Source organism: Crocuta crocuta, unplaced genomic scaffold (genome assembly GCF_008692635.1).
Source record: "Crocuta crocuta isolate KB4526 unplaced genomic scaffold, BGI_CrCroc_1.0 scaffold234, whole genome shotgun sequence".
NCBI classification, from domain to species: Eukaryota; Metazoa; Chordata; class Mammalia; order Carnivora; family Hyaenidae; genus Crocuta; species Crocuta crocuta.
In genome coordinates this window covers 3,551,811-3,567,253 of record NW_027529647.1, presented here as the reverse complement: position 1 = coordinate 3,567,253, position 15,443 = coordinate 3,551,811, and the positions used below count along the sequence as shown (strand labels likewise).

At 67.1% G+C, this 15,443-nt stretch overlaps 1 protein-coding gene across 1 annotated transcript in view; it reads left to right on the top strand.

Annotated features, from left to right (window-relative positions):
- Positions 1-3,533: 3,533 nt before the first annotated feature.
- The window catches only part of CACNA1H (calcium voltage-gated channel subunit alpha1 H), a 71,489-nt gene continuing 59,579 nt past the window's right edge, over positions 3,534-15,443 (top strand). Inside the window, 1 exon segment of the mRNA XM_077762795.1 lies at positions 3,534-3,826. Within this exon segment, the coding sequence (XP_077618921.1) occupies positions 3,534-3,826 (293 nt within the window).

Genomic DNA, 15,443 nt, shown 5'->3' with positions numbered 1-15,443 from the left:
GAAAGATGGACCAGGCCTGAGGGTGCGGTGAGGTCAAGTACGCGTTTAGAGAAGGATTGCTTTGTCCTGGGTGGGGGGACGGGACAGACGGGCATCCCTGCCCATCACTGCTGTCCGGGCCGGGCACACCAAGTTTTGAGCTGGGATGACACGTGGCCGCCGTGGAACTGGAAAGCCCCTGTCACCGGAGGCAACCTGGCTGTGCAGGGGCCGCCTGTCCCGAAGGTGGCTCTCGGCAGAGCCTGGCCCAGCCGCACTCACGCCCGGGGGAGGTCAAGATGGGTCAGCCGCCCGCCCCCCCGCCTCCTGCTCGGGGCCTGAGCTCCCTTCAGCACCCCGGGGGGCTCGGTGCCCGAGTGGCTGCAGGCAGGACCGGGGCCCCGCACACTCGCCTGCTGGGTGAACCGGGTGTCAAACCCGGCCACTGCGCGTAAGCACGAGGTGCGGGCTAAGCCTCTCCTGTGCTCCGCCTGGGACGGGCGCGGGCCACGCCGCACAGGAAGCCGCGGTCTGGCCCAGAACAAACGGGCTGGCGGACAGCGAGGTGGGCCCTACGGAGGCAGCTGTGGAGGGGCCCCGCGGTGCGCGTGGCCGGGCGAGGGAGCGGGCCGCACGCAGGTCGAGCAGGGGCGTCCAGCGGTGTGCACTGCGGGGCCAAGGCGGGGGGCGGGCGGGTCTGGGGTCTGAAGGACAAGGCAGAAGTGGGTCCTACTAGCTCGAGGAGGTATGGCCTCGAGCCCAGGACCACCGGGGGCCCCGGGGGGAAGGGGTGGCAGGAGAGGGCGCGTGAAGAGCTGGGCGTGGGGAGGGGGCAGCCCACGGATGCACAGGGTGCAGGGCACGCTGCGGCTGGCTGGGGATGGGTGACAGAGGTGCCCGCCNGGCGTGGGGAGGGGGCAGCCCACGGATGCACAGGGTGCAGGGCACGCTGCGGCTGGCTGGGGATGAGTGACCGAGGTGCCCGCCAGGCCCCTGAGCTCCAGAGGGCGCTCACGGGCCCTGACGAGGTGGCCACGCTGCCCCCCGTCCCACCGCTCGCCCACCAAGGCGGAGGGGCCCCTAAGAGAGCCGGAACGTTCCTCGGCCACGCAGCTCAAGGGTCCGAGGCCTCTCCCCGGGGGCGGGGCCTGTTCGGCCATTTGCCCCCACACCCCGCACACACCAGATCTTTGTCAAGGAAAAGCTTTGCTCTTAAAAAAAAACAGTAAATAGCAAAAGGCAGAACCAAATTTCCCAGAGGCCTGGAGGATTTAAAAGACAATACTCCTGAACACTCTGTACAGTTTAATTAAACAATTTTAATGCCAATTTCCAAATCGCCCTATGCTTCATCTCTTCCGCACATTCCTTTCCAGCGACGTGAACCTATTCCTGCCTCATCGTTTCTAACGTTGCTTTCCCCCCGGGGCGAGTGCAGCAGACCCTCTCGCTGAGTGACCGCCGCCTCGGCTGTGCTGCCGTGAGCCTGATGGAGGCCCAGCNCACCCGCCCAGGGGGCACCCGCCCAGGCGTCACCCGCACAGGGGGCACCCGCCCAGGGGGCACCCGCCCAGGCGTCACCCGCACAGGGGGCACCAGCCCAGGGGTCACCAGCCCAGGGGACACCCGTCCAGGCGTCACCCACCCAGGGGGCACCAGCCCAGGGGTCACCCGCCCAGGAGTCACCCGCCCAGGCGTCACCCGCCCAGGTGTCACCAGCCCAGGGGTCACCAGCCCAGGGGACACCCGCCCAGGCGTCACCCGCCCAGGGGGGCACCAGCCCAGGGGTCACCAGCCCAGGGGGCACCCGCCCAGGCGTCACCAGCCCAGGGGGCACCAGCCCAGGGGGCACCCGCCCAGGGGACACCAGCCCAGGCGTCACCAGCCCAGGGGACACCTGCCCAGGCATCACCAGCCCAAGCGTCACCAGCCCAGGGGGCACCAGCTGAGCCTGGGAGAAGGATCCAGCAGGCACTCGCCTTGGTCAGATGGAGCGGAAGATAACAGGAGGTAGAAAGTGTCCCTTCACGGGACTGCACGGCCCCAGGGTCTGTGAACGGGCCATGGGGTTCCTGAAGGCTATGGGCTTTGTCAGGTTATAGACGTTGTCTTTAAAAAATAATGTCTATTTTAAAAATTCCATGGCCCTGCCCTTTCTGCAGTCATTCAGAGGACAGAGCGTGACAGAAAAGGGTGACGGTCTGTCTCATCAGAATGACATGCAGCTTTCTCCCTGTGGAAACTGCCCTGCCCTCCCCTCCCCCAGCACCTCACTTCCAGGCTGGCCTGCCACACAGGTACCGCAGGCTCTCTCTGGTTCTTTCCACTCTTCAGCTGTCTCCTGTGCGCCGCAGGGCCTTTGCACAGGCTGCTCTCACTGCTGGGAATAACCCTCTGCTCCTCTTCTGGCTGCTGCTCCCCATCGTTCTCAGCTCTCCATGGCACTTAACACAGTTTGTAAATGTTTTCATCCTGCATCCAAGGATGTGTTACCGGCTGCTTCCTCGCCGGAATGACGCTCCGGGGAACGAGAACAGGGCCCACGCCGGCCCCTGCTGCTGCACCCGGGCCGGCACACCGACCTCCCACTAATGTTTGTCCAGCAAATCACTAACAGCCTCCAGCTAACACCCATGTCGAGCTTCCCCCTAATTGTGAGGAGTGTGCAGAAGATCGGGGGACCCAGCGACCCTTGCCGGACCCGCTTCTGCTTGTGCGTGTCCCCCGCTTGCGAGCTACCCTGCGGCCCAGCCCTGCGCCCCGGGCTCTTCGGAGCCTCTTCCTCGCAGCCAGGGCCCTAGTTGCTGTTTGAGGACCTTAATGACTGGCGGGGCCCTCGCGCTAAGTAGCAGCATTAGAATAGAGTAAATGGTTTCCTTTCCGTGAGAAGTTCGTGTGCACACGGGGTGCTGCGCGGTGAGCACCGGCAGGGCCCCGCGCCCTGTACCCGCGGCCTCCCCACGGCACCCGTGGGCGCAGCTGCCTCCAAGGCCTCCCCTGCCCCCTCCCCCCCGGACCTTCCCCCCTGCAGTGGGAGGCCCAGACCTCAGCAGAGGCTGGCCAGGCCTGGGCGGGCCGGGTGGGCGCTGCCTCCCCGCCCACCCCAGCAGCGGGTGAGGCCCCACCGCGTGGGCCAGAGGCCGCGGGCTCGCCGGGGCCGCCCCTTGGAGGCTGGCTGGGGGGGGGGAAGGCGCTCCCGGGGCACTGGACCCGCGGTGACTGGTGGTCCCGGGGATGAGTCAGGCAGGGCCCCGGGGTGGGAAGCAGCCGGTCCCGGGCCCCCCCCCTCCACTGACCCGGGAGGGCGGGTCTCCCCGTGTGCCCGGGGGAGGCCTGCCTGGTCCAGGCTCTGAGGCAGCGACGGCCCTGCGACACTGGACCCCGCGAGGACCCCTCGATGGAGGGGCCCCCGGCACACGGGAGCTTCCGTGCCCCGTTCCGCGTGTGCCCGGGGTGAGAGTGGGGGCGGCAGGAGGGCCGGGCCGCGGCCGCGGGGTCTCACACGCCCCCACCCAGGAGGGGCGGGCCCGGGACAAGTTCGCAGAAACTGCCTGATGTACGTGCGCGCGCGCGGTGCTGGGGGAGACGCGGCTGCAGGCGCGCCCAGAATCCCACCCACGGACACAGCGGCACAGCACACGGGCGCGGGCACACCCAAAACACACACGCGGAGGGGGAGGGGCACGCAGCCTCGCGGGCACGGCGGCGGCCGCCCACTCCCGCCCGGCCCCGCCCCCTCNGACGAGGAGCCGCCCGTCCCGTACCCGGCGCTGGCGGCCACGGTCTTCTTCTGCCTCGGGCAGACCACGCGGCCGCGCAGCTGGTGTCTCCGGCTGGTTTGTAACCCATATCCTTCCAGGGCAGCCGGGCCGAGGGGACGCGGGGCGTGGGGTCCGGAGCGCGAGGCCGGACGCGTTGGAGCCGGAGCGGGCCGGGCGCGCGGGCCGCGCAGGGCACGGAGTCGGGGCAAGAGGGGCGTCTCTCCGTTCCCGGGCGGGGTGTCCCCGGTCCGGAGCCCGTTCGGGATGGGAGAGGGCGGGGGAGAAGCGGCGAGGCCGTCACGGACTTGGGAAGGAGGGGGGCGGCAGGGCGGGAAGGCAGGGCTCCCGTGGGTGGCGGCCGGGAGGGGCCAGCAGGGTGTCCGCCAGAGGCAGGACCCTCGCCGGGGAAGGGGAGGCCTGAAGGACGTAGAGTGAGGGGAGCAAAGTTTTCAGCCTGTGCTTTGCGCCTCGGAGCGTCGGGGGGACCCGGGGGGGGCGGGAGGCGGTTCCAGGGAGAGATGCCGTGACGTTGGTTGTGAACTCGCCTCTCCAGGCTGAACTCTGTGCTGGGGCTGATTTAAGTCATGCGCAGCTGGGGGTGGGGGGCAGGGACGCGGCTGGCTCTGCACTCTGGGGTCCCTTCTAGCGCTTTTCTGGGGAGGGGGCCCCCTTTCTGCTCTTGGTCAGAGGGGCAGAGAAGGTTCTAAACGGGCGTTGGGTCGGCTGGGGGCACTTCTGGGATGCTGACAGCTGGTCTGGTGGCCCCTCGCACATGGCCTTTGGGGACCGACTCCGTGGGTTCTGGTTCATCCTGCGTCCTGACCCGCCGGCTTCGATGGGTGGGAACTGGCTTCCAGGCGGCTGGGCTCTGGGCACCCTGCCTTCCTGCCCCTCCCACAGGGAGACACTGGGCAGACGGGCGTGGGGTGGGGGCCCTGGCCGCGGCAGGGAGGAAGACAGACGTGGGGACGCACATGTAAACTTTCTATGTCAGAACCGAGACAGTGCGAGAATGAGCAACGTGTGTGTATATTTCTTCTACCTTGTGTCTTCAACTGTGTAAATATTAAACGTGAAAGAAGAATCTGTACCAAAAAGAATNGTGGGGTGGGGGCCCTGGCCGCGGCAGGGAGGAAGACAGACGTGGGGACGCACATGTAAACTTTCTATGTCAGAATCGAGACAGCGCGAGAATGAGCAACGTGTGTGTATATTTCTTCCACCTTGTGTCTTCAACTGTAAATATTAAACGTGAAAGAAGAATCTGTACCAAAAAGAAAAAAAAGTAATAAAGCCCCTGCTCCTTTTTTCCGAAACCTAAACATTGGCGGAGTCTGGTTTACCTTCTGGTTGTGGAGGAAGGTCATCACGGTCCCAAGGCCCGGCCCCAAGTGCGGCGGCAGGCTTCGCTGCTGCCTGGGTCCCACACCCGTGTGGCCTCGGCGGGGCACCCCTAGGTGCCAGGCTGGTCTCCCCACACAGCAGCCGGCCTGGCCTTCTCCCTGGGACTCTGACCTGGAGATGGCCGGTCACTTGGCTTTGGCAGGAGTGGTGGTGGGTGGCGNCGCCGTTCCCTCCTTCTGTGGGGGGAGGAGGGGGGGCCGGGCTCAGATCCCGGGATCATTTTACTTCGGTGGATATCCTGCATCTGTCACGCAGAGTGGGCACATCACAGCTTTTGGCCTCGTAGGGACGGCTGCTCACCTCCAGCAGATGCCAGGCCGTGTGGTGGGGGCCTGCATCCACCCTGGGGGGGGGCACCTAAAATAAGCCGGTGTGCCTGGACAGGTGGGGATCGGTTCTCTCCGAGGAGTCTGCGGGGCCTCAGCACTTTAGATTCCCGGGGTCAGCAGGGCCTGCCCTGGCCCCACGGTGGGGCGTCCTACAGCCACGGGGCGCTTCTGCCGCCTCAGGCTCCTGCCCTGCCCTGTGGAGCCTCTCACGCTGCAGGCAACAAAGTCAAAGAGAAATGGGGTAATTGGGTTTGCTCTGGGAACCCACACTCTGTAGCTTCTCGATCCCCGGAGGCTGGCACAGTCCCAGCTGACGTCCGCGGAGCCCGGGCTGAGCCCGGATCCCGTCAGCGAGTGGAATGCAGGAAGGGGCCTTCCCTGAGCCCCCCGACCTTTCCTTTCAGGAGCACCGAGCGGGTGGCCCCGGCACAGACGAAGGCGCGTGGTCTGTTTCTGCCTTAAGGGGAACTTGGATGCATCGCGAAGCAGCCTGCACGGGCAGCCCTTGCCCTTTATTGATTTACTTTGCTTTTCGAAAATGTAACCGTGCTGGAAGTTTTGGGGCAAGTGCTGTTTCTCCTACACGGGTTTATTTATAGAGGGAGGTGGGTGGGATCCGCGTGTCGTAGCCCGCGTGGCTGGGTTACGTTCTGCCCGGGTTCCCCCAGGGTTCCTGACTCGGCGCCTGCCTGCGACGCAGCTGCTGCTGCCCCAGCACCCAGGCCGGGCGGGGCCCCCGGGGACGCTCGCTGGCTGGGAGGGGGGCCCTGGGGGAGGCCAGCTGCAGCCCAGCAAGGGTGTCGAGGGACTAGGCGGTGGCCGAGGAGGCACTTGGGGGCTCAGGGGCAGCGTGCGCCTCCAGGAGCTGCTTCCCAGGCGCCGGGGACCGAATCCGCCTCGGCACAGGGCTCCGAGAAGCCAGGGGGACGCATGAAGGTCACACGGCTGCTGGAGGGCAGAGCTGGGTGAGCCTGGTGTGACTCGCAGGTCCCAGCGTTTGGCAGGGGTGTGAGGCCGGACAAGTGCAGCGTGTTAAAGGTGTCTCGTAAACCGCGTGCTTCGGGCTGTCACACGTCACCCGCACCTGGGGCTGGCGGTGGACGTGGGTGTCCTGCCAAGGACACTTGGGGTGTTGATGCAGGGCCCCCCCATCCTGCAGCCCGCTCCGCCCCCACCTGCCTGATGGGAACGGGATGGTACAGGCTGGCCTCACCTTCCCGATCTCGCGGCGGGACCCCCGAGCCCTTTGTCTCACGCAGCCGCGAGGCGTCCCTCTTGCGCTCCGGGAATGCAGGCCTGGGGCGCCTCTCCTAGCCCCCCTCTTACCGGCGCGTCGTTCCTGGACCTGGCGCTTGTCTGGCACCAGTGCGTCTGTGTCCCTGGACTCGGAGGCCCCGAACCGGCCTGGGGGGAGGGGCGGGTGGAAGGGCCATCCTGGCCCTGGCAGAATTAGGCGTGCGCACAGTGGGGCCCTCGCTCCTGTGGGCCGGCCAGGGCGTCGCGTGCCTGCCCGGGGCCCGGGGTCACCCGCCTGCAGGCCGGGTCCCGTGAGGAGGGAAGTAGCGTGAAGGGCCCCGAGTGTTGCTGGCAGTTCCGGCTCCCTGGGGCTGGGCTGAGGGCCGGAAGCGGCATGGAGAGGCGGATCTCTGAGTACTCGCCAAAGCAGGGCTGGGGGAGCCTTGTTCTTGGCGTGGCTGCTCCTGGAGGGCTGGGGGGGGCCTCTGGAAACTGACCTGACCTCCCCTTGGCCCTTAAGTAAGAGCTAGGCTATGAAGTGTCATCTTCCTGGGTCCTGCAGCCTGCTAAGGAGGGCTTCCTGGAGGAAGTGACTTGAGTTTTGTCCACCTTTTAGGGATCAGGCTGTGTTCCCATTGCTTTTGCCGCCTTGGGACTGCCCAGCGTGGGATTTGGCCGAGACCCCACTGTCTCTGTGGAGGCCTAGCCTCAGCCTTGCCAGGTGCTCCCACCTAGGCCCTGACGGGGTCTTGAGCTGGGCGGGCAGTTGCCGTTGGTGGAGCTTCCTGGCGGCCTGAGTGAGGGGAGTGCCGTGTGCGTGTGTCACGGTGAGGCCAGGTGTGGCCCCCGCCCCGTCCGCAGCCCCGCTGGGCCCTGGGAAGGGGATTCCCGTGAGCACTGGCCGCGAGGCGGCTTCACACGCAAACGCCTCCTGGCCTGAGCTGTGTGCGGGCCTCACACCGGGCCCCGGGGAGCTCGAACTGCGAGGCCAGCGCGCCGGGCTGAGCGTGGCTGGCCTGATGTTGGTGACGGCGTTGGAGTGGGTGGGCCAGGGGGAGGCTGTCGCGGCCTGGGGGTCAGGGAGGCTCTAGCGGCTTAGTGGACGAGGACCTGGGCAGGAGGGAGGACGTGGATAGGAGCCTCCGTGGCTGGAAGCAAAGGTCCTGAGGCAAGTGGAATATATCCATGAAGGCTGGACCTGTTGAGGCTTTACAAGGAGGTCAAGGTGAGGAGAGGCAGCGAAGGCCAAGGCCGGGAAAGGCCTGTGAGCCCTGCAGGCGGGACGAAAGGCTAGCCCGGGTCTCAGAACAGCTCTGCCTCCAGCTGGGCCTGGGGCTCACTCCTCAGGGTGGGGGCAGGGTGAAAACGGGGCTTGGGGAAGTGGCGGCGGTAGGGAGAGAAGCGCGGGTGCAGAGCGCCCCGGGGGCAGATGCGGGGGCTGGGGGAGGACCGAGGCGAGGCCGTGGCTGGCACCAGCCCTTGAGACAAGCCCCGGGACCGTGTGAGCCTCGCGTTCGGGCGAGGGAGGCGTGGGGCGTCCTCCCTGGCGCGGCGGAGCCCTCAGGGGCGGTCCACGGTGCTCCCCGCGCCTTCCGGCGCTGCAGCGGGCTGGGGCGGCCTCCCGGGTCCAGGGCGAGGATGTGAAGGAGTGTGGGGATGGGGTGGCCGGCCAGCATCCTAGGGATGGGTCCAGGGCAGCCGGGCCGGGCCCCAAGCAGTCAAGGTCGGGCGGGAGACAACATGTCTGGTGCGGTGTCGTGTGTGCGTCCGGAACCCGCCCCGGAAGGGGGTGGCACGGCCTTCGAGGCCCGGTTAGGAATGTGCTTTTTCTTCCTGCTTGCAAGTGGGTATTTGAGTCGGGGGCGGGGGGGGTGTTGGAGGAGCCAGGTCCCCTCTCCTTCCCTCCGTGGTTGATCCTGATACAAGGGCAACAACCAGGAGCCGCGCGGGCCCGGGTTGCGTCTCCAGCGAGCGGACCTGGGGAGTGAAGTCAGGCGAAGGCCCCGCATGGTGACTCAGAGTTTGATTCCCAGACAGGATGGGGTGCAGGGGAAAACAGCCTGGGCCTTGAGAGCTGGCAGCCGGTCTGGGCACCGTCCCCAGAGCGCCGTGCCTGCCGCGGGTGACAGATGGGGGCCACTCTGCTGCGCTGTCTTCACCGAGTGAGTAGCAGCTCGTTCTGCTCAGAACGGGCCTCGCGGGGGAGGCGGGGGGGTGCTTCCCTGAGTCGGGGCCGCAGGGACGAGCTGGCAGAGCCCCGGGCTGTGACCCGCAGGGCAGCTGGTGAGTGTGCGAAGCCAGAGCGTGCAGGGCAGGGGCTCAGCCGCCTGTGCTGAGAGCCGCCTGCGTCTCCGGCTGGGCTGCTCCCGGGTGCGGGGGATTTCGGTCCTGGAAGAACCCCCTTTTCTTGCCTGTGACGGTGTAAGGACCAGGTCTGTGTCCCAGAGCAGATCTCCCCTGGTCCCTGGCCTCAACCATGGCCTTCCTTTGCCAAAATTGAGGGCAGAAAGGGGACCTCAGAGCCCCCTGTCTGGGCTCCTGATGTTTGGGTGCGGCCCAGGGTGACGTGGGGGCCTCCAGTCCTGTCTCACGCTTGTTGGGTGGACCCAGGCCAGGGTCGTGCGCCAGGACCGCTTAGGCCTGGGAGGGAGCTGGTGCTCACGGAAGCGCCTGCCCGAGCGGGGCCTGGGTGCCCGGGCCGCTGCTCCTCGCTGGGCGCAGTGCCCGTCTTGCTGGAACGGGACAGAGCCGGACCCTGGCGCTAGCGCAGAGGCGCGCTGGGCCAGTGGTGGGAAGCCCGCATGGTCACGCCGTCCTCTCTGCTCTGGGCTCTGCCGTGCCCGCCCCCCCACCCCCCGCCGAGACTGGGGTCCAAGGGAAGTCATAGTGCTGGCCCAGCGGGGACATCGGTGCAGGCAGTGCTCAGCGTCTCCTCTCTGGGCTCTGTGTCTCCACCCCTCACTGGCCTGGGGGGTGCAGGGGCAGCAGGGGCCGCATCTCTNTCTGCTCAGGCAGGCCTGCCGCCAGTGCCCCCCACTGTGCGAAGGCTCCAGAAACTTCCAGGACTCCTTGGCTGTTCCTGGCCGCCAAAGAAGGGGGTTAATGCCCCTTTCATGCAGCCTGGGGGTGGCCCTGCGCCTGCCTTTGTCTCCCTTTACGTCACGTCCGATTGTCTTTCTTGGTAACGACAGCGTGGCTCTCACTGGGGACCCCGCATCGGGTGGTGGAGGGCCGTCTGGTCCACGGCTGGCCAGGGAGAGGGCCTCGAAGACGCGCGGCCGTGCTCTCCGTCGCGTCCCGGGTCTGCACACGTGCCGTCTCAGACGGGCTGACCGAGGAGGGCGGGGCGGGCGCGTCTTCCAGTGGGGAGGATTTGTGTCCCTGGAGCCCCGGCAGCGAGGCGGAGGCGGCCCCTGAGCCTGGGGCCTGGGGCGGGGGGGCCCCCGGGGTCACCACCCCAGACCAGCAGCTGGACCACAGGCCAACGAGCCGCCTGGAGGGACCAGCGCCTCCCGCTGCTGACACTCCAGGTGGCGGCTGTAGGGACCCCCCGCCCCCAGCTCTCAAGCGCGGACATGGAATGGGGCTGTGGGGCCCGGCAGCTGTGGCTGGAGCCAGGCCCGAGGCCACCCCCTGCCCCACCCACTCAGTGCCCCAGGGCCACCTTTAAACTTTAAACCCCTGCTGCCTCCAGGGCAGCGCGACTGGCCAGCCTTCAGCTGACCTTTTAGCGCTCGGTGGCCATGATCGCTGTGTTGATAAAGGGGTGCACGTCCCGCAGGCCTCGTGTGCAGTCTGGTCTCTGCCCTTGGTGCCGCCGGGCACGGGTCCTCGCTGGCCCCAGGGAGCCCGTGAAGGGGGTGAAGGGAAACTGGAGGGTAGTGGTGTTGGGGCGAGGGGGCACTCCTGTGCACCAGGGCCCGTGGCCGGGTCCGGCAAGCAGGGCGAGCGCTTCCTGTGGACGGAGGGGCAGAGGCCCACGCCCGGGGCGGGCACGGCGTCCACACCGGCTGGCGCGCGTGAGCTGCTGTACTGACTTGAATAGTGTTCCCCAAGTTCACGTCTCCCAGGAAGCTCGGAGCGTGGATTTCTGTGCAAGTTGGGTCTTTGCGGATGAGGCGAGTCTGGAGTAGGGAGAGCCCTGGGGCAGCGGCTGTGTCCTCAGAACCGAGAGTGAGGTCACGCGGAAATGCAGGCAGGTGTTGGGGTGACGCGTCTGCGGCCCAGGGCCGCCCGCAGCCCCAGAACCTGGGGCTCCCATCCTCCCTCACGGCCCCCGGGACACCTGCCCCAGCTCGCCCGCCCTGGGCGTGCTGTCCGCTGTCCCCTGGAGGGGGATCGGGAGGTGAGGGACATCTTAGCGGGAGGGGGTCCTTGCAGGACGGACCACAGCGAGCTGTGCCGTGTCGGGCTCCGCACAGGGAGCCCCCCGGGGAGAGGGAAAACCAGCCGTGCAGTCAGTCGTACTGAGCAGTTCGGGGTGGACGCAGCGTGTGCAGGCAGGGGCTCGCCTGGGGTGTCCCTCCCACCTTAGGCCCCGCCCTGAGGACGTGCAGGGGGCGGCCCCGTCCGCGTGTTCTGTCCTCGGGGGCTCCCGGGGGGCTTCCCCGAGGAAGTGTTTTCCGTGACCGGAGGAAAGCATTTCCGAGGAAGCACGAGCCCGGGACCACCCTTTCAGCTGCCCTGGCCTCTCCCCCCAGGACAGGCAGGGGAGACCCTCAGGAGTCCGAGGCCCCCACTCAGCCAGGGTCCCCCCCACGTGCTCTCAGGGGCACAGTTAGGTGCTGCGGCCACACAGGCAGCAGTGCTGATGGCATGGGGGTCCCAGCTGGGGACCCGCGCTGGGCAGCGGCGGCTCCGGGGGCCTGCTCTCGCCTGAGAAGCCCCAGAGCAGGCCTGCCCGGGGGGTGGCCGGAGGAGAGATTGCCTCCTGTGTGGGGTGGGCTCCCACGACCCCAGAGCCCGCTCCTCGCCTCATGGGTGAGGACAGCCTGCTCTTCCCTGCTTTTGGGCACGGGAGGTCCTGGAGCCGCGAGCCTCCTTCCCCAGGACCCCTCGCTTCCCGGGGGCACGTTCGGGGTGCCGGGGCCGTGCTTGGCTGTGTGGTGGGGGCAGGTAGGTGAGACCGGGGCCCAGCTGCAGCCAAGGACAATCCGGAAAGTCCCCCGGGGGAGGGGCGCCTCCGGGCTGCTGGGGCGGCCGTGGGCAGGTGGTGAGGTCGGGGACCTGGAAGGCGGGCAGAGACCCTCAGCTTTCCCTCTAGGAGGGGCACCTGGCGTCTGCGTGGCCCGGGCCCACCGAGCNGCACTTTCTGAAGGCCCAGCCCTGCCGCAGAGATGGGGACCCGTGTCTGGCAGCACAGAGGGCGTCCCCTGGGCCAGGTGGGGGCCACGCGCCGTCGTCCGCCCCGCCGCATGGCCCTTTGTCTTTGCAGCGGTCGGTCAGCAGGCGGTCACAGTGTGATGAGTCAGCCTGCATTAGTGGCTCGTGGAGAGGGACCAGGACACGGCCGGGGCGCGGGCAGGGCGGCCGTGTGGCTCTGGGCGCAGGGAGGCCCGTGCGTCCCCGTGGCGTTGAGAGGGAGGCGCGTCGGGCGANGGGGAGGGTGGCGAGTGTCGCGGAAGCCCCCTGAGCTGTGGTTGCCTGGGGCCTGGGGGAGAACGTGGCCAGAGATCAGAAGGGGCCCTGGTGGGTACAGAGGCTCACAGACCGAAAACCACCGACCGTGGTCTCGTTTTAGAACAGGGCATTCCCGGTGCTGCTTCCTCAACGTTCCAGAGCCTTTTTTTTTTTTTTTAAATCTGTGAAATCTGGGTCACTTGAGTAAGGAGGTGGTGCAGACTCTGGGAGCCCGCGGGCAGAGGCCGGGTGGATGTGGGGAGGGGTCTGGCCCCACACATGCTGCGCCCTGGCTTAGGCTCGGTGGGACGGGGCCCCAGGGCAGAGAGGAGGAGTGCCTGGGCTCTGCGGGCGTGGGGGGCCCAGGCTGACCCCTGAGCACGCACGGGACCACCGTCCCTGCACCCCACGCTGTCCGGGCGTCCAGAGCCCAGCGGTGTACCTCCCGCCCGGCCGTGTTTGCGCTCTCCCCTCGGGACTGGAGCCGTCCCCCACGCTCTGCCTGCTTGGCGTGACCGCAGCCCCTGGGTGTGTGGCTCCTGACTGGGTCGTGGGCGGCGCTGCAGTGTGGATGGCAGCGCAGGCCCGTGTGCCCGCTGGTGATTCCTGCTGCGGAGTCTCCGCGTGCCTCCGCCCCGGAGCCGCCTCCCAGACGGACACCACCAGGAGAAGTGCCCTGTCTGCCCGTCCAGACCCAGCGACCACCGCCTCGTGGTGGGGTTCCCCATGTTTCCGAGGGTCCTGGATGGCGCCCAGACTGGGCAAACGGCAGCCTGCCCCCGCAGCCAGGACGCAGGTGGGGGCTGTGCCGAGTCCCGTCCCGCCTGTGGCAGGCAGGCACACTGAGGGGTCAGGCGCCAGTCTCCTCTGGCCCTGGGGCGAAGGGACAGGGGTGAGGGATCGCCCCGTTCGCCGTGGGGAGCCCCTCGCTGGTGTCACCTGAGTTGTGTGTTCTGGGGGACACTGAGGCTCCGGGCAGGTCTCTGGATTCCTGAGCCCACACGCTGGCTCTTCCTTCATGGACCCGTGGGTGTATAATTTACACTTTGCGCGCCTCACGCACAGAAGTGTGGAATTCGCTGGTTTTTACTGTTGCTGCAGAGCCGTGCGGCCATCACTTTCGTTTTTGGAACTTCCTCGTCACCCCAAAAGAAGTCCCTGTCCCCTCCCCAACCCCCCCCAATCTGCGTTCTGTCCCCAGATTTGCCTCTTCCCAGCATTTTAGAGCAACGAAATCACCACGTGGCCCTTTGCACGTTGTTGTGTCTGTGAGGCCGTGTTCTCCAGGTGGGTGCACCTGCCCCTGTCCTGCTGTGTGGACGGACCACGGCGTTCCCGCACGAGCACCGAGGGCACTGTAGGTAGGGGTGCGGTGAGCAGAGCTGCCGGGCAGCTGTACGTGGGTTTTGTGTGAGCCTGTTTCCAGCTCTGGGTACGTATGCGTGAGCGGAATTGCTGTGTCCAGGGGACCTGCCAGAGCGGGGCGTGCGTGCTAGCCCTCTGCTCCGGCACACCGGGGGTCTCGGAGCCCGAGGTCCTCCCGGAGGAGGCGGCCGGGGAGCGCCAGGCACCACACCCGGCCTGACGCCCTGTGAGCAGGACCCTCCCCGCCTGCCTTCCCGCCGACACTGGAGGGCATAGCCTGGGAGGTGGTCTCGGCAGCGCACCCCCCTCAGGGTCGGAGCAGCCCCCCTGACCTGGGTCTCCCTTTGAGGGGCCGTCCAGGCAGGGCAGGGCCTGTGGGACCGCAGGCGGCACAGGTGGGCACGGGGGGGGTGAGGCATGTGCTGCTGTGGAGCCCTGGGCAGGGTGGCGCTGGGCAGTGGATGGGAGTAACCAGTGTGTGTGTGTGTGTGTGTGTGTGTGTGTGTGTGTGTGTGTCCGTCCGGCATCCGTTCCTGTATCAGCCCCTCTGGAGAATTTCAACACCCACACTTGGAATAAGAAAAAAATTATTAATGAGCTTGGAGCGGTTGCCATGGGAGCCTGTTGCTAATGAATCTCTGGGGCTCCTCTTACCTTTGCGAGCCGCTCAGCACTCCCAGCGATGACATGTTTCCCACTAATCAGGTTGCCGTGGCAACGCCTGTCACTAATCCCCAGCCGGGCTCCCGGTTTCCTGGCCTGGCCCGAGTTACATAAAGCAACTTAGCGAGCACAGGGCTGCACCTGAATCGGGGCAGCCCCCAGCCCACCTCCTCAGACGCCCGTCTCCGTGAGCGTCCCAGCTGCCTGCCACTCCACCCCGCCTCCGGGGGCCACACACACGGTCCCTCGGCCGTGGGAAACAGAGGCACCCACGCCTCTGCCCCAGAGCTGGCGGTGGGAGAACATTCTAGAAGGAACACGGACACCTGTATCCTGGGAGGTGGCCCACACTCCTCCGAGGCAGGGGTGGGTAGGCAGGGGGCAAGTGTGGAATGCCCATGGTGACCACTGGCACCCACAGCTCACCTCCCAGAGCTGCTGCCATGGCCAGGCTGAGGCCCGGGGCTCCCTGCGGTGGGTGTCCGTGGTGGGTGTCCCTCATCCCCTCCTTGGATCTCTCCCTCGAGTGTGCGTGGGGGTGCCCCAGCACAGGCGTGCGAAGAGGATACACCCCGCTCGCAGTGGTCCAGCCATCTGCCCAGGGACCATTTCTAGCCCAGGGCTTACCATGCCAGAAGGCACCACGTTGCCACTCTGGGCCGGGCAAGGAGGCTCCCAACTTGGGGTTTTGGCTCTTTTCTCTGGTGGCTTTGGGACACCTTTTGGCTGCCTGAGTGGGTGCTATGTGGGGAGACAGGTGGCTCTGCCCAGGTTGTCTCCCATAGGAGATGCAACGGTGCAAGTAGGGAGGGCTTCCTGGAGGAGGCAGCCTCCACACAGCTCCGGTAGGAATGGGGGTCTCCATCAGCGTCATACCCAGTGCGTTTTCTGGGCCCTGATTCCCCTGAGAGTTCGGTCACGCACTGGGGATGGTCTCTGAGTCCCTCTCAGCCCTCTCCTGGGGCACCAAGCCCTTCAGACTCCTGAGCACAGCGTCTCCCAACTGTGGGGCCGCCTTGTCAGGGGCGACCCTGACCCCTGGGCTCGTCGGCTGGGGCTGCTGTAACACAGAACCCCAGAGCAGAGG